Source organism: Alosa sapidissima, chromosome 5, assembly GCF_018492685.1.
Source record: "Alosa sapidissima isolate fAloSap1 chromosome 5, fAloSap1.pri, whole genome shotgun sequence".
In the NCBI taxonomy this organism is placed as follows: domain Eukaryota; kingdom Metazoa; phylum Chordata; class Actinopteri; order Clupeiformes; family Clupeidae; genus Alosa; species Alosa sapidissima.
This window is the reverse complement of record NC_055961.1, coordinates 23,621,424-23,645,092: the sequence shown is the minus strand read 5'-3', so window position 1 is coordinate 23,645,092 and position 23,669 is coordinate 23,621,424. Positions and strand designations below refer to the sequence as shown.

The 23,669-nt window shown below is 40.3% G+C and overlaps 2 protein-coding genes across 6 annotated transcripts; one reads left to right on the top strand and one right to left on the bottom strand.

Moving 5' to 3' along the window:
* The first annotated feature begins 304 nt into the window (after window positions 1-304).
* Window positions 305-13,951, top strand: zgc:113208 (uncharacterized protein LOC550591 homolog). Of its 3 annotated transcripts, XM_042092362.1 has the most exons (7): window positions 305-584; window positions 798-986; window positions 1,066-1,164; window positions 2,243-2,313; window positions 4,523-4,653; window positions 5,123-5,370; window positions 13,806-13,951. In XM_042092362.1, exons 1-6 carry the CDS (start codon window positions 437-439, stop codon window positions 5,355-5,357), a joined length of 873 nt encoding a protein of 290 aa, XP_041948296.1. In that variant the 5' UTR covers window positions 305-436; the 3' UTR covers window positions 5,358-5,370; window positions 13,806-13,951. The 3 variants fall into 3 exon arrangements, with proteins under 3 accessions (XP_041948296.1, XP_041948295.1, XP_041948297.1); XM_042092361.1 differs by lacking the exon at window positions 13,806-13,951 and having other exon boundaries at window positions 5,123-5,532; XM_042092363.1 differs by lacking the exons at window positions 798-986; window positions 13,806-13,951 and having other exon boundaries at window positions 5,123-5,532.
* nono (non-POU domain containing, octamer-binding) lies at window positions 9,898-22,463 on the bottom strand. Of its 3 annotated transcripts, none has more exons than XM_042092357.1 (10): window positions 22,334-22,463; window positions 21,548-21,686; window positions 21,228-21,421; window positions 20,781-21,082; window positions 20,297-20,392; window positions 19,903-20,099; window positions 19,331-19,524; window positions 11,705-11,738; window positions 11,331-11,395; window positions 9,898-10,348 (listed from the first exon to the last, which is right to left on the bottom strand). In XM_042092357.1, exons 2-10 carry the CDS (start codon window positions 21,684-21,686, stop codon window positions 10,223-10,225), a joined length of 1,347 nt encoding a protein of 448 aa, XP_041948291.1. In that variant the 5' UTR covers window positions 22,334-22,463; the 3' UTR covers window positions 9,898-10,222. The 3 variants fall into 3 exon arrangements, with proteins under 3 accessions (XP_041948291.1, XP_041948292.1, XP_041948293.1); XM_042092358.1 differs by having other exon boundaries at window positions 9,898-10,342; XM_042092359.1 differs by having other exon boundaries at window positions 21,566-21,686.
* Between the last annotated feature and the right edge of the window lie 1,206 nt (window positions 22,464-23,669).

Sequence of the window (23,669 nt, the reverse complement as noted above, 5' to 3'; positions counted from 1 at the left end):
GAGCAATTAATTTAATTGTTTTAGGCCTAAGCAGATCTATGAAAACTGCAGCTTTCCAATCGCATGGTAGGCCTACATGTTAACTTTTTTAGGCTAGTTAAAATTAAATAAAAAAATAAAAAAATAAAAAAAGGAAATATCAGTGAGATTTAGCACTATATCAGAAAACAATTCACTGGGAATTTGCGGACTTGAATTGAGTTGATGTAATCTGCATATTTTGAGAATTCATGGTAGCCTAATTTGTGCTGCGCGGAAACTGCGTCACGGTTTGATATCCACCGAACATGCGCAATAGCGAAAGCGGCAATGTTTTGTAACACTGAAAGAAATGCATCTGAATTTTCAGAGACAAAGTAGCCTAGCCTAGGGGGTATTTATTCTTTGCACCCAAAAGCGAAGCTACGATTTAGACTTTTAGCCTATACATCTAAAAATGGATACAACTCTGATCAAGTCTAAGGTAAAGCGAAAATCATCAGGGAACGAGGAAGAAACTGCCAGCAAGAAGAAGACTAGAAAAAAAAGCCTGTTAAGTTGTGAGGTTACGAGGGGAAAGAGTTCGAAAACACATGGAAGTGCATGTAAGTAGACTATTCAATAATAACGACTGTCTTTTTGGAGTCATTTAAAACCACCAGGGCTTTATTGTGTAAAATCAACTGGCATCTTTCACTTTTCGTGTCTATCCTCCCTAGGTCTGTAAGCTCCTTTACCGAATTCTTGTCACGCCCAATGTAAGTTGAGTTGTATGCATTAAGTTTACATAATAACTGTAGGCCTTCACATTTCCCCAGCATCCAATGAGAAGAAAGCACACGTTGAAAAAGTGAAAAAAGATGCAACGGATACAATTCTAAATAAACCAAGAGCCTCTCAAAGCTCCACTCGTAAATCTAAAGAATCGGGCAAGGAGAAGATGAAGGATGACTCCAGGAACACATCTGCAGTGAAGAAAAATGAGAAAGGACAGCTGGTGTTCAAAGGTAGCGTTCTGGGAAATAGGCCTACCTTGATTATATTGTGACAAACTGAATGGTGATGAATGATGTTTCTCGTCCTTAGACTTCCCAGAGTTCAGGCCCAACATGACTCCTAAGGAAGTGTTGCAAGCAGGCAGCTTTGGGGGTACCTATTTCAGACCCATCTACTCAAGCGTCACAAGTAAGACTGACCATCACACATACTCAGCTGGATTCTGTTGTTTTTTCTATTTGTTTCTGTCAATTTTTTTCTGTCACAGAACATTGGCAGTGATTATGGTGCAAACATTGCACTGCAATGCATATCCACACTTTTTGCACAACACATGGCTAACTGAAAACATGAATGACATGTAAACATGTTCTTGACTTTTTTTGTCCATTAAAAAGGTCATCAAATAGTCTATAAGTTGTTCAAATCTTCTACAAATAGCCCCCTCCAACACACACACACACAATACTGTAATAACTTGGTCAATGTTTTGGTAGCATGCCACCAGTAGTTGGGGGCAAAGTATGTAGACATCCATTGTGTGTAGCTTTTCTCATTACGGTCAGGCAGAGAACCCATATATCTCAAATTTAGCTATTAGAGGCCAACAGGGAACTTGGTACCTTTTCTTTACTTCTGCCTTTTCCGCCTTTTCCTCCTTTTCTTCTTCTTATTATTCAACTTCTGTCCTCTGCCATTGGATTCTATGGCAGGCTTTAGTAACGTCTGATATCCTTCAGAATTATGCCAATTAAGGATAGACAGTTCAAATATTACAAATGTACAAATATTTGTCTTCTGTCATCTGACTATGACTGTTTTGTTGCATGAATGCTTTATAATTTTATTGGCCTGTAATCATTTGAAACGTTTTTCAACTATGTAGGTACAGTTTGTGCAGTGTGCTCCAGCTTTGTCTAGATACCACAAAAACCTTTAAGGAGAAGCTATTCAGTGTAACAAGGAGTTGGTGATGTCAAAAGCTGAGCCATGCAAACTAACTTGGACCGACATTTTCTGAATAGAGTGATGTACAGTACATCCTCATAATTCACAGATCTAGCTTGCCACTAGTTATAGCTGTCCCTCAGTTCCAGCTAAACCTGGTGTATTCTGCACCATACCATACCTTATACCACCAGCAGCTCTGAAAGTGATTGCAGCATAAATATTGCATGGGCTGTATTTAGTGGCATTGCATATTTGTACACATTTAAAACAACAGTTGAGGTAATATGACAAGTTTCATTTGGGTGGTGGTTTGCAGAACAAAACTACAAAGATGTCTTTAAGGAACTTCCCGAGGACTGGCTAGAAGGTTTAAACATTTCTAAACAGGTAAGCCAGTGATGTTCACTTCCCAGTTTTAAGTTGGAATAACAAACTGTAGCATGGTATCCTGTAGCCCAAGCAATTATAATGGATAACTGCTACAATTCTAAGATCACCACGTTGTGTGATTTTACACCCCTGCAAACTAACTGTGTTGATGTAATATCCAGTGTGTTTTATAAATTCACTTCTATTTGCAAGTTGATGAATCTATTCGTTGTGTTCTCAGGACCACCCTCAGTAATTCTGAGACGCTTTTCTCAGAGTCAGACACTGAACTGGACATTAAGTAGGTTAAGGCATAACGGCCACCGAGGTGTCCTGAATACGGAATTAATGGACGAGGGCGAGAGGCAGAGTTGCCTCCGCCCAAGTCCATTAATTCGGTAGGCTATAACAGGACACCTCGAAGGCCGTTATCCTGTTTATCACCCGGTTGCCACTATAGGCAATAGCCATGCCTTTGTAGCACACCAGGGGAAACAAGCAGTTCCGTTTAAAAAGAAGACTTGTACAACTTTCTTTGGCCCTATCAGCGATAGCATGGACAGTTAGCTTGTTTACAGTTGATTCCATTGTTGCGAAGCCTGCTTCCAGGCTCAACCGTCATCCTACTATGGTTGTTATAGTTACCATTCATATGCATTGATATGGAACGGTGATTAAACTTTTTTTTTACCAGATCTACTTCATAGGTGAGCGCAGCTCAGTAACTTATCCCGGATGTCTTAATTCTGCTTTTGTGCAACAGGCTCCAGATCTACTTCATAGGTGTCCCGTTATTCAGAATTAATAGCCACCCCACCAACCAATCAGAAAAGAGTATTTCTTCTCCCCGGGTGATGATAATGAGTAAAGACCATGCAGCCTACAGGCGTTACACCAGACATTTTCAGAGCCTTCTTGTATATTCAGTGTTGCTTTATATATTCAGTGATTCAGTGTTGCTCTGGAGATATTGCTTTGCTATTGCTGTAAAATGCAGACGTTGGCAACATTGTAGCATATGACAGAGGTGGCTTTTAGCTAGATGGATGACAGCAGGCTAAGTAGCCTAAAATAGCGATGTTTCAAAGCTAAAGTTCATCAAAATCTTGGGGTACGCCCGCTTGACAACGGGAGGGATAGAACTAACGACTGGCCTTTGGCTGTAGCAACCATCCATTTAAAACTAGTAACGGCAGTTTGTCCTGCAAGTTGAGAAATTAGTTGATATGTGTCGGAAGAAATTAGTTCTACAAACAAGACAGTTTTAGCGATTAAAACATTTAAATTGTAACAGGAAATGAACACAACGCAAGTTGCAACAGTGGAATAAGCGGGATGGACTCCATGGTGGTCTGTTCACAGAAATGAATGCACTTACGAGGTTTAAACCGCCGCTTCGCGTCGAGGCCGTTTTACAACCTCGACCGTGCAACCTCCGCTGCGCGTCGGGGTCCGGTTCGCCCTGTCGGGACTTATTTTCCCAATAATAACCAGCGTTCTATACATTATCCCTTACATATAACTAGACCCACTGTCCTTATTTAAACGTTTGTGATCATTAATTTCAATCATTTTGGATAGACTATAAGGCTATATATAAAATGACGGAATATTAGGGCCACAGAGAAAACCCACTCGCCATGGTGAATCAGTGGATCTGTGATCGGTGGCGTGGTCTATTTGAGGGAGCCGTGAGCGCGCACTTATCCAGGATCGGTTTTACCTGGCTTGATGAATCCGTATCTGCTCATCCTGGCTTGGTCTTTGTGCAACCAATTAAGCCTGGACGCTCTTGTTTTGGATTCATTGAGCTCAGCTCAGTCACTTATCCTGGATGTCTTGATCCTACTTTTGTGCAACGAGCCTCTGATTATGGGACAGACAGCTAGTGGATCATTAGGAAAGATTAGATGAATGTGATCATTTATGTTTGGGTCTTTTTTGAGCCTGAAATCGCTGATACAACCTTTAAATCATGTATTGTCTCATTTTATTTATTTCAGGATCTGTTTCATATTTGTTTATTTTATTATTGACTTGGGCATTCCATAGTCTTTTGCCTCTGCCACCTCAAACAAACTTTTTGGTTGCTTCAGGGAAAAGGGAGGATGTAGGGGTGCACAAATATGCTTTGGGGTGGACAGCATGACCCCATTTAGCTCACTAGCCAAGACTTAAACAGACTAATACACACATTTCTCATCCAGTTTGATTATTTTCAATGCAGGTGGCCTCACCAACCTACAGGACCAGTGTGAACACGTATGAGGTGAAGTGTGGAGGCAGTTTAGAGATGTGGGAGAGCAGTGGCTGGATTGTGTCTCAGGACCCTTATGGCTGGTTTCAGTGGTACTGCAGGTAAGTGCTGACCACAGGTAAACCTCCATCACCACAGCTGAATCAGGAATATGAAGGGGTTCAGTTTCATCATGATGTGTATGGTGTAATGGCCTTGTAGGTAACCTGATGTTGCGACATTTCATCTTGGCTCAGTCTTTGTTGGAATTATATTTGAAAGGAGTTTGGTCCACCAGATTCTTGGCAGGCCAACAAGTGAACTGTGGTATGGTTCATCAACGTGTAGTGTCCTTAACCCAAAGGTTCCCTGTGGAGGATTTTCAGACCACTATGAATGCAGTGAATGCCAGATGTGGGGAGTGGATAGTGTTATAGATATGTGAAACGTATCGTATTACTGTAGAGACATTTTAAGTTTCCCCAGTAGACATCTAGAACTACGATGTAGTCTAAAAGACATTGTTTGTCTGTGAATAGAAAACCGCTCTTGCTGTCTGCATTCTGTCAGTGCACGTCTTGTCTTTTAAAGGTTTTATCAGGGTCGCCGCACAAAAGATGATGAACGCCAGATCAGCCGATGGGCAAAGTGCGCCGGGGTGAAAGGACGCTGGAGGAACAACCTCATCACTAAAATTGTACGGTCGGGCTGTGGTTACGACAACCACACTGTTTCCCCTGTGGTGAGACAGACTTTGCAGCACTGGGGCTACCGACTCTGTCAGGAAGACTATACAGAGGGTGCCAAGAGAGTCAAACCCAAGTGACCCACTGCTGAAACTTAGGGTGTAGGGTTGAATGCATTAACGCTGGTGGGAGTTTTGTGTTTGTATGAATATCTTGGTAACACTTTACGGTAAGGGTACATGAATTATCTAGCCTGACGTTGTCATACTCAAATTCTAGTCAGAATATGAGTCTGATACTGCTCCATTGGGACGTAATTATGGGGCGTGTTTCAACCGATACAGGGGGGGAATGCCTCTGCACTCAATTGGATAGATTTAACCAATCAGAGCAACAAAATAGCTTACCGTGAGGTGTAGGAAGAAAACACACGAACCATCCTTCTTCTCCTATATCCCCTCCGTTTTTTAAAAATAATTCTGTTGAACAGTGATATGCTACAAACATGTTAAACAGCTGGGAAAGGCTGTCGCAAATCCTTCGAACAGGTGGTCAATCAGAGATTTCAAACAAACAAGGGAACATGTCACAATGCAACAGCGCTGTTTTCCCTTGATGAAAGTGAAACCACCAGTTTTCCCACATCTCAACTTTGGCCAAAGTTTTCAGAAATAATCGTTTTCAGTGATACAACCTCATTAAATAATATGAATTTTCCATATGGGGTCTTAAAAGCCATGTATCCTTCTAGCCACAGCGTTTTTGTTTCAAACATAAGCCTAATCTAAGCGTGCTCAGATGACGTGATAGACCAGGCGCTGTTGCTCACCTGTCCATCATCGTAAAGCCTGATTTGATTGGTCCGCCCGATTTAGGGCGAGCATACTTCCACCACAATGGAGCAATGCCAGACCGAACTTCCCGTGGGGCGGGACTAAGTTCGGAATGGCACCCAGGCTATGAATTATCATGAATTCATGCATGAATTAATTCATGATTTATGCATTACTTCATTCCTTTATATCTTATGAATCATAAGGAATTGATATGAGTTCATAGTCTGTAATTCATGACCTCATGCATGAACAACACATCAACTAAAGCATTAGTTATGATGGGTACCGTAAAGTGTTACCAATATCTTTTATTATTTTATTGAAAGTCACCGCACATGTATGTATATTATGCAGTTGCTGATGAGTGAGGGTCATTTTACCTTGATTTTAAGGATATGCTCCATTCTCTGCCTTTATTCTATTAAAGTTTTGTGTTTTATAATATTTATTTGGCTCATGTTAAACCTTCCAACTGTTTTGATGTATATTTCTCCATGGTGAATAATCAACAGGCAATGATGCACACAATATAATCAGTCCACAAAAGTGTTGAAGCAGATTCATATGTGAATATACAGTGGTGTGTGTTTGCCCCCTTCTTGATTTCTTATTTTTTTTGCATGTTTGTTACACCTAAATGTTTCAAATCATTAAACAATTGTAAATATAAGACAAAGATAACACAAGTAAACACAAAATGCAGTTATTAAATTAAGGTTTTTATTATTAAGGGGGAAAAATCCCAACCTACATGGCCCTGTGTGAAAAATGTGGCTGAATTACAACAATTCTTTAAAGATGAGTGGGTCAAAATTCCTCCACAGCGCTGTAAAAGACTCATTGCAAGTCATCACAAACTCTTGATTGCAGTTGCTGCTAAGGGTGGCCCAACCAGTTATTAGGTTTAGGGGGCAATCACTTTCTCACAGGGCCATGTAGGTTAGGATTTTGTTTTCCCTTAATAACAACCTTCATTTAAAAACTGCATTTTGTGTTTACTTGTGTTATCTTTGACTATTTTAAATTTGTTTGATCTGAAACATTTAAGTGTGACAAACATGCAAAAAAACAGAAATATTCAATCAATGCCAGTGTGCTATCCAGTAGCCAGTAACAAAAATGCTGAAAAACACCTAGGTACACTGAATACCAAAAAGTAGCAAAACTCTCTAAAGATGGATAATTCATTAAATAAAGTAATATCGGTCACGTTGGTGTATATCCAGTAGACTGTTGCATAAGTCCATCACACTAAAATACGAAATGCCGTTCTTCATGGGTATGTTGAGGTGCGACATGACAATAAACAATCAAGATTGTTTGGTTTGGCACAAATAAACTGATTGTTATGAGAACTACAACATGTATATTTCACATAATACTAATCTTCATGTATTACAACCCCCAACCTCCCAAGAATAAAGTTGCCTAAATATTTTTCCAAAATTTCATTTCATTGGCCCACAATTAGCTTTGATTGCTGCTCCCATTTGCCATGGCATTGTTTTAACCGGCAACATGACAACATTTATTTCCATCCAGAGTTCCATTTTTTGCTGAGATCTTGTATAGACGTCAGGAAAGTCAAACCACATTGTAAAATGTTCTCCATTCTCGCATTCCTAAGACTTTCAATAAGTTTACGGTCAGGACTCTGTTGACCTGACTCCCAGAACCTGTCTTCCATAATCAATCCCGGCATTGTGGTCCTGGAATATGACTCTGCCATCAGGGAAGGACAAATCCATTGATGGGATTACCTGGTTATTCTGTATTGAGGTACTGTAGTCATCTAGCTTCATTTGTTAGCCACATAACATTGTTGAGCCTCCACCTGACTGAGACAACCCTATAAAACGGCCTCCGGAGCCTCCACCTCAAACAACCCTAGAACACTGCCTCCAGAGCCTTGTGTTGTGGACATTATGGGGGCACTGCTTCTTACACTTGAACTCGTACCCATTGCTCTGGAATAGGGTAGAGCTGGAGTCTTCAGATCACAATCAAATATTTATGATACATCCATGACAATGCCAGGATTCATCTGCCTCAAACTGTGTCAAACATGGTTCAGGGAGGTGAATGCATGCCATAATTATAGCAAAAGGCAGTCCAATCAAATATTAAGAGTGTGACCTTTTTTGACCAGACAAAGTATCACAGTTGTGACATTGTAAATCTTAATGGTAGTATCTCCAATGTTCAAAAACTATAAGACTCATCTGAGGCTGTTCGACACTATTATTTTTAGCGGAGATTAAATGTGGCAAGGGGTCCGTCAAAGAGACTGCGCTCATTGATATTGCCCAATTGTATTAATTTCAATTAACTCCCTGACAACATTGACAAAAACTGGAGACCTTTCACCTTATCCAATCACACATTTGGCATTTGGAAAAATGTTTTGCTCATGACTTTTTTTTAATTTTGCTTTATCGTGGAAAAAGTATCTTTCAACACTAATTATAGTGAGAAGTAATTATGTGTCACATATCTGATGACTATATAAGGTTGAGGAGGATAACTGGGCCAAAAACATTCCATTATATTTTTTTCCCACGTCTCAGGAATGTAATGAATTTAAAGGAGAATTCCGGTGTGATATTGACCTAAAGTGTGTTGAAACATGATACCGAGTGTGAACGTTTGTCTCATAGCCCATCTCGGCTTGTCCCTCTGGCGCTAGTTAGCAGATGCTACCAACAGCTTTTTCAATGGTGGCGCTTCGGCATCGGGCTAGCCATGCAAATAAATCACTGTTTTACACCACTTGCGAGGCTCAATGTATCTCCACACTTCATTGGTAGACTTCCGAGGGCCCTGACATTTAAAGAATTGAGAGAGACATTGAGAACTTTGAGCACTGGTAATTTACTTACTGTCTGTATAAATCATCTTGTATCTTCATGAAGTTTAGCGTTTGCAGCCATCTTGAATTTAGTCACGATAAGTCGAGCGACTAGTAAGAATGAACAGGTATGATAAGGGATCAGATTCCAAAAATAATTCCGTGGAAATGCATGGATTCCAGTTGCTGCTACTGGAAGAAACTGGAATCCATGCATTTCCACTGAATTCTTTTTGTTGTTGTAATATTTTGCTGTTGGTAGCATCGGCTAACTAGCGCCAGATTTAAGAGTGCAGGGGACAAGCCGAGATGGGCTATGAGACATACGTTCACACTCGGTATCATGTTTCAACACACTTTAGGTCAATATCACACCGGAATTCTCCTTTAAGAATGCATCTCTGAGGTAAGAAAATGCAGAATTGTGTCGTTTCTGGATAGCTGACCATTGCCTTATTTTTGACTTTATGGAAGCCAGCGTTGTATTGTTGGGCAAGTGGTCACGGCTCCTACACACAGCTGCGTGCGTTGCGTTGCTGGAGACGCATCCCATTCACTTTACATGGGCTCACGTCATCCGTTGCCGAACTGAATTGTGGGTCCGTCGCGTCGCGTCGCGTTTCTCTCGTCGCTCGCGTTGAGAAGTTCAGCTGTTGCTGCACCGACAGACGGCATCGGCCAATCTACGGACGGCACCAACGAATCACATTACGGTTTTACTTCAAGTCATTTGCATAGCTACCGTCGGGAACACCCACTGGCATGCGTTGACGGAACGCAACTGTGTGTAAGAGCCGTCAGGCAGGCAAGCTAAACTCCCCTATCTGACCAGTTGCCCAACAATGCATCACTAGCTTTCAGGTAGTCCATAGTGTAGAGCAAACACACTCCAATTCATCGAGTGTATTAAGTATGAATGTGCATCAGGTTATTCATTATCAGCAATATATATCACAATTTAAAAACATGGCAGAAACATTTCAAGAGAAAACACACTTTTTCCCAAAACATGTTGGATTTAATAAAGGTTGTTAAAAGCATAATCCAGACTGTACCTACTACTATATAAAAGTATGTTGATCTTCAAAATACAAAGCGGAAAAGCAAATCATGTCTATACAAAGGAAGCATGAAACTCAGAATCTAGAAATGAAAACAGCTCCGTACTTCAATTAAAAAAAAAAAAAGAAAAGAAAAAAAAAAGTATACAGTTTTACAAATACTCTGTCTGTGGTCGAGAACTTGACGTGAAAAAAATTACAGTGTACAAAGGGACTTAAAAATGAGGGTGAGAGATAAAAAAAAAAAGGCAGTAACAGTCTTAGAATCGGCGACGCTTGTTGTGGGCAAAGTCAGCAGGTCCTGGGGGACCCCTTGGGAAGAGGGCTCCTCCAACTGGCATGGGAGGGTTTCCCATCAACCCTGCACCACCACCACCACCACCACCCTGGAAAGACACATCAAGAGATTAAGAGTTAATACGACCCGTAAAAAGGGGGATGGAGTGCCTGAATAGGAAAATAGGAAAGGAGTGCAAAATAGTTGTAGTTCAAATTTAAAAATTGGGGAATCAAATTTGTTAAACTGTGTTAATTATGTATTTCTTACAAACAAAAGAAGAAATGCAACTTCATAAGAATAATACTTAATAAAATCATATTAAAGTGCTTTCTCTCAAGGTTCTACTTAAACAGCTCCAATTAACGTAATGCAATCTCAATGGTGTTTGAAATACTCCACAACAAAGGAAGCTTCACAGAGAACATGTGCACAACAAGTTGCCTTGTTTGCTTTTTAAGTAATTTTTCCACTTTAATTACCCCTGTAACTTTCAACATAAACACTGTGCTGAATCTGATTAACACTAAGCTGACAGGTGAGCGGCTTGAATTGGCATTTTTAAAAGTCACAAAGCCTCTGGTTTCAGGCATTTTGATACTATTTCTTGCCAGTTTAATGCACAATATATAATGCATCATCTTAATAAACAAAACATAAACCTTTATATATGAAAACATGTTGCTATTGTATAAAACAGATGCTTTTGTTTGCTGCTTTTTAAAGCACTGTTTTCACATAGATCTCGGTTTCTCGAGGTCACCAAATACTGTAGATATGAAATAAAACAGATCAGTGCTACCTTAGCTCAAGTTGCTGCAGCCAGGCAGCTACAGTACTAGACTCTGGGGGCATCTTTAAAATCATGTTTCCAGAGTGTATCTGCCTAGCTGCTCTAGCTAGGTAGCACCTTTTTTTATTTTTTTTTTATTTCGACAGTATTCGGTGACCTTGAGAAACAGATATCTATGTGAAAAATGGCCGGAATTCTCCTTTAACACTAATATAATGCAGGGCCATAAAATTGTAAATATATGCAACAGAAACTCATAGCAGTCCAACAGGTTGCTAAGCGCTAACGTCTGTCTCACCTCATTGTTTCCTGTTCCTGGCTGGGCAGCATTGCCTGCCAGTGGGTTCCTGTTCATCCCAGCACCTTTACGCAGACAAACAAACATACCCATCAGTATGATGAATCATTTAATTTGGAAACATGTATTTAAACCTGATTAAATCTGGTGCCATTAAAGGTACAACCTATGGTGCTACTCAATACACTTAGTCAAATACTGTTCCTTGTGGTCCTATAGCCTTGTGTTATGAGTGTGTGTGCCAAAAAAAAGGAGTAAAGAAAGGGTGCAATTCTAGTGGCTGTTGAGCAAGATACAATTAACTTTTTGCCACAATCGCAGATGGTGCCGTCAAGTCTCAGTGCTGAATGTAAAGTTAAAAAAGTTCATCTCACCTTGCATGTGAATCCTCATTTCCTGTTCCCTTTGCTGGACAAAAGAAAGGGTATATTTTCAGTGATTACTCAAACATAACAATACATATTTAAAAAGACCCAAGTTAGCTTCATTTTCCTTGGTTTGTTTTTTGCCTAAGCTGTCCGGTGCCCTGGCAATAAATCTATGAAATATCTTATATGTTACAGTCTTAACAGTTAGCAATTACATACTGGCTGATCCACAGAATTCAGAGACTTCAAGTGACTCCAAGCGACTTCAGAAGAACAGTGGGGGCATTGATGCTAAGAGTTTGGTTCAATATTACATTTTTCCTCAGCTGTCAAACTAATTACAGGCTTTAAATACATTCCTGCTTCAACTATAATCAAATATGATACGAGTCTATGGAGTGCTCAAAGTACAGAATTCTTTGCATGGAACAACTTTGCTTCTCTCCTCTCTACTCCTACTCTGGGCCCATTTCACCAGCACACACAGGACCTTACACATGTGATGTTCTGTCCCCAATCTGCACCAAACACTATCTGACAAGCAGAGGGTCACTATATGGTGTTATCAACTCAACACTCCCACCTCCTGTGTAAAAAGAGTATTACAGCGTGATCTGTGGATAGTAACATTAAAGAGCAACGTGTAGGTTGGTAACCCTTATAAAGCATAGTGTAGTTAAATGATGAAGGAACTAGATTCTCAGAAAGAACTATTATAGCTACCCCAGAAATAACATATTGTGAGAAAATTACTTCTGCATATATAAACCACTATTAAAGCGGAAGTGAGGTAACATAGGGTAAACAGGTCAAGTTCAATGAATGGTGTGATGGATCCTGACACAGATCTCAAAGGAGATTATAAACAACAAAAACGCCTGTGACCGGCCACAATTATAAGCCACGTAGGCAAGATAGGGGCCAGGGAGAACAGGGGAAGGAATGAAGGGCCGATGAACGGGTCGCTAACGCTGTGTCTGTGTTTATTGACATTATTTGGATATCATTTAACAAATCTGCTTTATAGGGGTGGAAATCTCTTGGCACCTCACGATTCGATTCTATTCCGATTCAGAGGCCAACGATTCAATTCTAAACCGATTATCGATGCAACAATTTTTTGAGTTTGCAACTCAGACTTCCTACTTTTGTGATGACCATTAAAGATAATCAACAGATGAATGACCTTCTCTAATATTTTATTAGAAAAAAAGGTTATTTCCTGACACTATCCTTGGGCCGGGCCCTTGATCAACCATTTGTTTCTTTTTTTAAGTATTATTATTTAATCCTTTTTTTATTATTTTTAAATCATTACTAGCCAAATTGGGGCTCGGATAGGGTGGGGCTTGATTTTCTACCTTACACACAGTGTAGGTTTTGTCCAGCTTACCCTCGACCTCATAGAAGTAGTTAAACTTTGTAAACAACTCGCACATGTGTTTGGTGAGCATGCGTGTATAGCAGAGAGCCGGCAAGCAGAAAGGTAGCGCTCTGCAGGAGGCTAACAGAATGTTGCAGCAGGCGAACTAATTTCATTGTTAAAATTCCAATTATTAACTTATCTGCATCGAAATCACGATGAATCACGATGCATCTAAAAATCGATTATTTTTCCCACCCTTACTGCTTTAGCAATCATACTTTGGACATTGCTGTTGATCAATGATTGAGAAGATTGTCTTCATTTGAAGTCCTATTGGAATGTTCACAATATTTTGTCACAATTGGGCAGCATGGGAAATAACATCAAACTGTGGTACGGCCCATATTTCTTCTGTCACAACCTTCTGGTGGAAAAGTTTAATTAGCGTAGTAGGCTACAGCTTCGGAAAAGGGAATGGGAATGAAGGTAGGCTACATTTTTGGATTGAGGAAGAAACACACACATAAGCTAAGAGACATAAGTGGCAGTAGCAGAGCCTTTAAGGTTGTTTTATGCTTTTGCCTCAATCAACTTAAATTGTTCTGATGAAATTATAGTATTGGGAGATTTCAACCGAAATTGGCTTGATAGGTCTTTGAAAGAGAGGAATCAGTTTGAAGGCCTAAATCTTACTCAATTAATACGGGAGCACACTAGAGTGGAGGGGAACTCTAGGTCTCTCTTAAATGTTCCACATACTCGACGCACCCGACCGGTAGCACGACAATGTGACATCACAGAAGCGCAGTAACCATTTATACTCGCGCGTCGTGGTCACGACACTAGTTGCAATATTCTCCTGAACAGAGGTGTCGCTGTTGTGAAAAGATTAACGCTAACTATGTTACACAGCAGAAGAAGCTGCATTAAGAAACACTAGTAGCAGAGAATGTAAACGGGCTCTGCTATTATCTAGCCTCTTTGATGGTGCTTCAGACTTTGGTTGCTACTATTCACAACTACCACCATCATAATCATCTAGTTTCCAAGGTGTGCGCACAAGTAGATAGATAGATGGATAAATAGATAGATACTTTTGTCATCCCGAGGGAAATTTTTAATAATTTAAACAGTTTAGTTAGCTCGCTAGCTAGCTTGCAGCTGGCTGAGTTTGTGTAATTTCCTGAAGTGGAAAGAGATTTTGATCAGGCCTTAATAGATATCCTTTGTTTGAAAATAAAAGGTTTCTATTCTTTCCTCTTAATTCCATGTGTTGCAACTCTCGCTGGTAACTTTGTTAACTTATCCAGCAAACTATTAAAAATTCACGACTGTAACAAAACACTGCAACCCTCGCTTGGCCTCGAACTAGTCCATCTTCCTGTTTCTGCTTTGTCGCGCTCGTCTGAAAAGAGTGGTGCGCTACCTCGCGCTACCTGGCTAACAAGATCTACGTCATTTTGACGTCACGGTGTCACACTACCGGTCGGGTGCGTCGAGTATGTAGAAGCCCTTAGATTGGATCCTGGTCACGCATCCCAACAGAATTGCTGATTCAGGTGTTCTATCTGATTGCTTCAGTGACCACTCAGTTATCTTCTGTGTCTGGAAAATAAAGCTACCTCGTCTGCCACCTAAAATAATCAAGGTAAGACAATTCAAAAATATGAATAATGATGCATTTATTCAAGATTTGTTATGTATTAATTGGAACAGGTTGGAATTAATTCCTTATGTTGATGATGCCTGGAATTTCTTTTATACTGAGGTACTAAAGGTTATAGATAAACATGCACCATGGGCATCAGTCAAAGTGAAGGGTAGGCATTTACCATGGATTGCTGGTGACTTAATACATCTCTTTAAGCAAAGGGACAAAGCCTGGAAAAGATACCACTTAACAAAAGGTCTGGCAGATTGGATTGAATATAAGCGATTAAGAAACGAGTGTACTGTTAAAACAAGAAAGGCCAAATCTGACTACTATAAAAAAAAATAAAAATCACTGTCAAATGATTTTACAAATCCAAAACATTTTTGGAAAAAACTGAATTGCCTGCTGAATAAACCTAATAAGAATTCCCTTACAAAACTAAGAATAAATAATAATATTATAAATGATCCCACCTCTGTAGCTGACGCCTTTAATCAGCATTTTTCTTCAGTTTGTAAATTATGCCCACCTGATTTCTGTTACTCCAACCCCATACATAGTAATGTAGCAAACAGTTCCCTCTCATTTACCACAATACTTCCCATTGAGGTACAGCAGGCAATCTCCGAAATTAAATCTGTAAGTGGTGCTGGTATAGATGGTCTGAAGATGAAGTTTATCAAGATTGCTTCTCATGTTCTAGCATATCCATTATGTGATCTATTTAATTTATCCATATCTACTTGCAAAGTTCCAGTCATGTGGAAGTGTGCTAGAGTAACACCTTTGTACAAAAGTGGTGATCCACTTGATCCTAACAATTACAGACCAATCTCAAATTATTAGTAATGTAGTAAAAGTATTTGAAAAAATTATGTTCAAGAGACTGTTTAAATATATTAATAAGTTTTCTATTCTTTCTCCAAACCAATCAGGTTTTAGGCCCAATTATTCCACCACTACTGCTCTCACTAAATTTGTAAACGATGTTACATCTTCTTTGGACAATAATATGTCCACTGGAGCAATATTTATAGATCTTACCAAAGCGTTTGATCTGGTTGATCACTATATTCTCCTTGATAAATTACATAACATTGGTCTTTCTGAACAGTCCCTTTTATGGTTTAATTCATATCTTCACTACAGACGTCAGTGTGTACTTTTCAATGGTGCTCTCTCCCAGCTCACGATAATGGAAAAGGGTGTTCCACAAGGCTCTTGTTTAGGCCCTCTTTTGTTTTCCATTTTCATTAATGACCTCTCACAAATGTGTTTGGACAGTCAAACTCTCCTGTATGCTGCTGATACAGTTATTTATTCTTCAAAACATGAAATTAATTTGATTCAATCCTCACTGCAACTTGATTTTAATACTATTCAAAAGTGGTTCTCAGATAATGGACTCATACTGAATAAAAGAAAATCATACAGCATGTTATTTGCCACTAGGTCTGCCCGACATATCCAAGGTAACAGTATAACAATTAAATTCTCAGAGGGTACATTAATGGAGAATGTTGAGGAATTTAAATATTTGGGCCTCTGGCTCGACTCCTTTTTTTTTCTTTCAGGCCTTATATTGACTCTATAGTGAGAAAAGTAAACTATAACTTAAGATTGTTATACTGTTCAATTAATTGCTTCACACAACAGATTAGATTAAGAATTGTAACTCAGCTTTTATTTCCTATTATTGATTATGCGGACATTGTTTATATGAGTACAACAGAATCACACCTTAAATCCCTAAATGTTGTCTATAACAGTCTCTGCCGATTTGTGTTGAGATGTCCGCTCCTAACCCATCATTGCCATATGTATCAGCAATTGAACCTCTTATCCCCAAAGGCCAGACAACAGCTACACTGGTTTCAGTTTGTTTATAAATGTATCTTTTTTAATTATCCTTTTTATTTGAAGCAACATTTAGTCATATATAGGTCAACTTATGGCCTTAGACACCTTGATCATGTCTTTTTTTCTGTCCCAAATATGTCTAAAGAAATCGGAAGACGTGCTTTCAAATTCAAAGCCCCCTCTGACTGGAACAGCTTACCTTGTTCCTTATGGTCTATCTCTTCCTTTCCACTTTTTAAGGCATCCCTCTTATCTTACTTGCAATCCGGTGACCAATGTAAATGTTTCCCAAGTGTATGACTTGCACTTTTTTTCATTAATGCACCTTCTCTCTCATTAATGCCCTTATTAGGAGATTAGGTATGTATGTATGTATGTATGTATGTATGTATGTATGTATGTATGTATGTATGTGTGCACTAGTGTATATGCGCCTTTATGTGTACATGTGTATGTGTACAGTATGTATGTATGTACGTGTGTATGCATGCATGTATGTATGTACAGTATGTATGTATGTATGTATGCATGGTTGCGTGCATATGTGTGTATGCATGCACGTATGTATATGTATGTATGTATGCATGGATGCATGGATGCATGTTTGCGTGCATATGTGTGTGTATATATGTATTTTTGTATATGTAAGTATATGTATGTATGTATGTATGTATGTATGTATGTACAGTATGTATGTATGTACATATGTATATGTATGTATGTATGCATGGATGCATGTTTGCGTGCATATGTGTGTATGCATGCACGTATGTGTATGTATGTATGTATGTATGTATGTATGTATGTATGTATGTATGTATGTATGCATGTATGCATGTTTGCGTGCATATGTGTGTGTGTATATATGTATTTTTGTATATGTAAGTATATGTATGTGTGTATGCATGTATGTATGTACAGTATGTATGTATGTATGTATGCATGGATGCATGTTTGCATGCATATGTGTGTATACATACATACATACATTTTTGTATATGTAAGTATATGTAAGCTACAGTGATGGCCAAAAGTATTGGCACCCATGCTAAAGTTGACTGAAAAGAGGAATATAAAATCTTTTGGAAATTGATCTTAATGCCTTAAGTGAAAATGAGGAAATATCGAACCTTTAAGGACACCAATTTTTTTTAGTGAATGAATAATGCATCATAAATAAATAAATGTTCTTCCTTAAAATACAGGGGTCATAAGTATTCCCACCCCTATGTTAAATTCCCATAGAGACAGGCAGATTTTTATTTTTAAAGGCTAGTTATTTCATGGATCCAGAATACTGTGCATCCTGATAAAGTTACCTTGGCCTTTGGAATTAAAATAGCCCCACATCATCACATACCCTTCACCATACCTAGAGATTGGCATGGGTGTTATTTCAGTTAGCCTATTAGCTGGTTTGATGCTCATTGAGCTCAATGCAAATCAAACCAGCTAATAGCTGTGTTGATAACTGGCTGCTTCAAGCAGCCTACTGTGGGGTGTAGCAACATGCTAGCTCACTGACATAAGCTTTGCAAATAAACTCAGACATATTTTGGTTACAATAACAGGATTGTCTGTTTGTAAAGTGTCTATTTGTCAGTAATCAGCACTTCGCCAGCAAGCAGCACTTTGTGGCCAGTTGTGGGAAAGTTTGCTTGCTAACACAACATAAATAAGCTGGTAGACACCTCGCAAATAACCCCAGACTTATCTTCTGGTTACAATAACTAGGTCATTGGAATGTACTGTCTATTTCTCGATAACTTTTTAAACATCTAAGCAAAAGGTCAAACAAATAAGATTAATATTTCAGAACGGCAGTCTATGGAGTCCACCATTCTGACACAGAAGACGCATAATTTGAAAGGTTCACGCCGGCGTATATTCAAGGAGTCGATGCAGAAGCATAAAACAGCTTTTAGCGTCTCACAAGCTGTTCAGTTTCCACAGAGTAGTACAGAATGTCTGTAGGATGCACCTAATGCAGTGGCAATCCTCAACATATCCTTTATTGCTAACAGCATTGTTACTTCGCCTGTGCAAGCTCATTCACTTCAAAGCTCTCGGTATGGAGAGATCTAATACATCAGCCCACTTTTAAATTCTCTGTGACATGCCGGCAAAAGCTAGCATATTAGTATTAATATAAAACATAAATTACACAGCAGCCGATTCTAATAAACTCACAGGCCACACAGCAAGTGAATGTGAAGTTCAACCAAAGCCAAGAGATGTTCCTGCTCATCTGACCACAACACTTCTGCTGCTCTTACATAACTTGCACCACTATGCTACTTGCTTACTTACAAACAGGACTACCTCGGCCATTTATTGGCCTGACTTTGCACTATTATATTGACTGTCTACGCACAATTTCAACCCAATTTTGCTGCTCTTATTTCTTCATTGTATGTGACTTCTTATTTACTCATTTATTGTTTACTTGAATGTTATGTTTGTCTGTGGACCTAATTGGTAAAATATGTCTCGTCTTCACCGTGGGATAGTGAGAAACGTAATTTCGAAGAAATGTGAAGAAATTGACAAAAAAGCAGACTTTGACTTTTAAGGTGATAGAAATTGTGATGAAGCTGCATGTTCATGCACATTGGATTTTATGCCTGATCTTACTCATTTTCATAAAACAACTTTTGGGATTGTGTGTACACATGGTGGGGGGGGGGGGGGGGGGGGGGGGGGGGGTGGAGAGAGAAAGAGAGAGAGAGAGAGATGCACACAGGACACTCACATTCTCTTGGAAGTTTCCACCCTTGAAGCCAGCTTCCTGTTGCCTCCTCATTATCTCCTCATTATGGAGGCGCATGTCATCCTCCCGCCGGCGCCGCTCCTCCTCCTGACGCAGCTCCTGCTGCTTCCGCTTCTGCACCTCCTGGTTGTGCATCTCCTCCATGCGACGCAGCTCCTCCTGACGACGCATCAGGTCTGATGGATTAAACAAGTCAAATATTAATCTTTCAGCTTAGTCTTTTCAAAGAGTAGGAACAATGTTTTAAAATACAGTATTAGATTAGAGAGTAAATTCTCAGTGTTAACTTCTTTTGCAATGTCACACTGTTATACCAAATGTATGTGTGTGTGTTTGGGGGGGGGGGGGGGGTCGTTTCTACTAGCCAGTCACAATGGCTTAAAGATGCAAGGGAAGTCACACAAAAAAAACAGCAACATCATTACACTTCATTCAAAACATAACGTGGGACAAATTTGCAGCTATCTGCCAACCGGCAAAACCGAGACAAACAGGAACCCCATCCCTGTATTTAAAAAAAAAAAAAAAAAAAAAAGTCAGGCCCGTCAACTCACCCTGCCTCATGAGCATGACCTGGTGCTCGTGCTGTGCCGCCTCCATCTCGGCCTCCAGCTTCTCCTGGGCCTCCTTGATGTTGCGGTCCACCTGCTCAAACTGCTGCTTCTCCATCTCCAGCAGGGCCTTCCAGCGCATGGCATACTCGTACTCAAACGAGCCAGGCTGGGCAAATCGTGGCATCTGCTCTCGCTCTCTGGTGGGGCACAGCCATGATGGAGGGGTCAGAACAGAAAAGAGGACTAAGAAAGAGCGAGTGAGGGCTTGTTATTAATCAACAATTAATATCTGTTCTCAGGAGAATGACTTGACGTACTGTAGTATTACAATAGCACAAATATAATGCCAAATGCCATTACAGAACCAGAACATTAGTGAGTTGGTTCCACATACTTGTGGAACTGTTGATTTTTGGTGACAAGTTTTTCTGGTAGTCCCTCATCATCATCAAACTGTTCCATTGGTTCCACGGTAATTGGACGGGGAAATCTGTTATGGAACAATATGAAGAACACCAGCATTTACCTCTATGTGCTTTACAGATCATTTCATTCATTCATTCGTTCATTCATTTAGCAGATGCCTTCATCCAAAGCCGCTTACAGTACAAAAACATGTTATTAATAGTATACATATTACTTCCTATGACTGAATCGTATTACCTTGGTTTTGATACCACTTTGCTCTACTAACCTAGTAAGAACATTATAGTGTTCACCAAGACACAACCACATCAAGGTGGATTCAAGAAAGATACACTCGAATGAATCTTTAAATCTTTACTCAGATAAGTCACAGTCTACATCTTTCAGATACAATTCAGACAATCCTGTTAAAAAACAAACAAAAATGCATGTCATTCTCTCTGATAACTTACGCTGTAAGCAGGAAAGCGCCATCTGTGCAGCGGTCCAGTGCTTTACGGGCAGCTGGCTTTGAGGTGAACTCTACAATCCCCTTCCCTGTGGGACGCCCGCGGTCGTCCACAATTACGATAGCACGCTCAATTTGCCCGAAGATGGAGAAGGCTTCTTCCAAGAGCTCGTTGGAGACAAACTGTGGCAGGTTCTTCACTGTCAGTGCTGCGCCGTGCGTGGCAAACCGAACACGGATTTGACGCCCACGGAACTGGGTGTCATCAAGCTCTGCTTTGGCTATGTCTGCCATTGTTTTGGTTTCCTACAAAATGGAGATAAGACATTACTAAACGTGTGTCTTGTCAACAAATTAAACAGTGTACACTCTTGTTCTATGGGAGCTTCACTTGGGCCTTTAACTGCAGACAGAAAGTCTGGGAGAGAAAGGGAGACAAAAAAAGACCTACCAGCCTGATGAATCCAAATCCTCTGTCTTTGTTGATAAAGATTTCAGATGGTTTGCCATATTTTGAGAAGAGCTTCTCCACCTCCTGCTCTGTGACGCCATTGGGGAGATTGCCCACAAACAATCTGCTGCGCTGCGTGTATGTCTTCTCTCCGGGCTTGCGGAAGTTCTGAAGGTCGATGGTTATGCCAGCATCTACAAACATGTGCACATGAAGGCTCGACTTTATTACGCCCCACATTAGACATCGCTGTAGCTCTCAATCACACGGATATGCAATAAGAATAACTATGAACGTGTTCAAGTGTCCTTGCTTCATACTTGCGCTTGGCTGCTCACTATTGTCTGAGTGCTGTCCATTGCTATCGCCGCCTGGTTTCCTCTGTTGGTCCTGGTGATTGGGCCTTCTTTGTGGAGCATGGTTCTGCTGGTCCGGACGGGGCCCTCTGTTGCCTTGCATCTGATAAATACGGTGTAAGTGTTTGAAATGGATTGTTAAAAGAAAATAATACTTGTTTGGTCAAATTTGATCCAGTGACGCAGACACAAACCCCGACTGATTTGGTATCTGTTCAGTTTGACATAGATAACGTTAGCTATCTAACCACTCAAATCATCAGTTCAGGTAAATGCTACAGGATGAATAAACCAACTTTATTACGGAAAGTCCCCTCTCAGACAACAAGTAGTCATTCAACAATGGCAGCTATTGTGGTCGAGCTAGCTAACGTTAGCTAACAATTATACCTTAACGTTAACCATAGATATGGTAGCACACAATGAACAAAGTTAACAGCTGGTCTAGGGTGCGAGCGGAATGTATATGATCGGCAAAAAGCTGTACATAACGAGCGTGCAGATGTGCATTAACTGAGGAATACAAACACAACAGATCTACTTTTGCCTTTAGGGTGTTAAAATAACGAAGCCAGCTAATAAAATCTTGATCATAGCATTACCTCGCGCTAACTAGCGACAGCTAACGGCTAGCTACGGTTAGATAATAGACATCCAGTTCCTCAGATTAACTACACTACAAAGATCTACGTGCAAACCATCAAGAAATGCTGTTTCAGTATAGTAATCTAAAGTATACCGATAACTTACCGTAAATAGAAAGGAGAGAGAACCGAAATAACACGTCTTGAGGGAGAATTTAGGTTATTGGGTTACAAAGGGTTGGAAAAGTGGGACGTCACAACCTAACCGTGTTTTCCTCGTGAAAGATGATAGGCTTGTGACTAAAGTCCGCCCCCAAATAAAATATCATGATTGGCTGAAACGTTCAGATACAGATTACTATTGGCCTAAGCAATTTTGAACCTTTGCCCAGGATGTGACATAATAAAGTTTGAATGACTTGGCATGAATGAATGCATGCATCTGATGCATCTCAGAGCCCGTCTACGGATTAGACATACATTCTTCTCTGATGCATCTCAACCTTCTTTAGGCATAATCTCAACCCATGTCGGTCTTTAAACATTCGTGCAATTCAGTTTTCCTGGCATGGCGCTTTCTGTAGATGGCAGCAGCACCACCATCCCTTGCTCCAACCAGGTCAAGAGCCTTGGTGTCATACACTCTCATTTAGTGTGCACATTTAACAGTATTTCTCGAAGTGCCTTTTTCCATCTAAGGAACATTGCACGGCTTCGCCCAGCGCTCACCCAGCAGAGTGCAGAAGTCCTTGTCAATCTTGAATTCTTGAATTTCCCCTTGGGGATCAATAAAGTATCTATCTATCTATCTATCTATCAATGCGTATGTGACATCCCGCCTTCACCTTGACTACTGTAATTCCATTTTGTCTGGAATCCCTAAACTACTCCACCAACTCCAAGAATTCTGCAGCGAGGATTATAACATGCTCCAAATCACATGTGATGAAGACAATGGAGCGGCTGGTCTTAGGTATGCTCAGACCCCAGGTACGCCATGCACTAGACCCGTTACAGTTTGCATACCAGGAGAAAGTGGGCGTGGACGATGCCATCACTTATCTTCTACACAGGACACATTCTCACCTAGACAAGGGGAAAAGTGCTGTGAGAATCATGTTCTTTGATTTATCAAGTGATTTTAACACCATCCAACCCCTCAGACTGGGAGACAAGCTCTTGCAGATGGGTGTGGACGCTCACCTGGTAACCTGGATTACAGATTACCTGACCGAGCGACCACAGTTCGTCAGACTGAAGAACTGTCTCTCTGACACTGTGATCAGCAGCACCGGAGCGCCACAGGGAACTGTGCTCTCTCCAGTCCTGTTCACCCTGTACACATCTGACTTCTGATACAACACTGAGTCATGCCACATGCAGAAGTTTTCTGACGATACTGCAATTGTATCAGGAACGGGCAGGAGGAGGAGTACAGGAGCCTGGTGGAGGACTTTGTGCAATGGTGCAAACTCAATCATCTTCAACTCAACACTTCAAAG

What these genes read in the sequence shown, in the direction of transcription:
- zgc:113208 (XM_042092362.1), top strand. Translation starts at nt 437, where the DNA reads ATGGATACAACTCTGATCAAGTCTAAGGTAAAGCGAAAATCATCAGGG. An exon ending in CATCTACTCAAGCGTCACAA is followed by an intron (nt 1,165 to 2,242) that starts GTAAGACTGACC and finishes GGTGGTTTGCAG; the next exon opens with AACAAAACTACAAAGATGTC. An exon ending in GTTTAAACATTTCTAAACAG is followed by an intron (nt 2,314 to 4,522) that starts GTAAGCCAGTGA and finishes TTTTCAATGCAG; the next exon opens with GTGGCCTCACCAACCTACAG.
- nono (XM_042092357.1), bottom strand. Translation starts at nt 21,686, where the DNA reads ATGCAAGGCAACAGAGGGCCCCGTCCGGACCAGCAGAACCATGCTCCA. An exon ending in GGTCATGCTCATGAGGCAGG is followed by an intron (nt 19,525 to 19,902) that starts GTGAGTTGACGG and finishes TTAATCCATCAG; the next exon opens with ACCTGATGCGTCGTCAGGAG. An exon ending in GTGGAAACTTCCAAGAGAAT is followed by an intron (nt 11,739 to 19,330) that starts GTGAGTGTCCTG and finishes TCTTTTGTCCAG; the next exon opens with CAAAGGGAACAGGAAATGAG.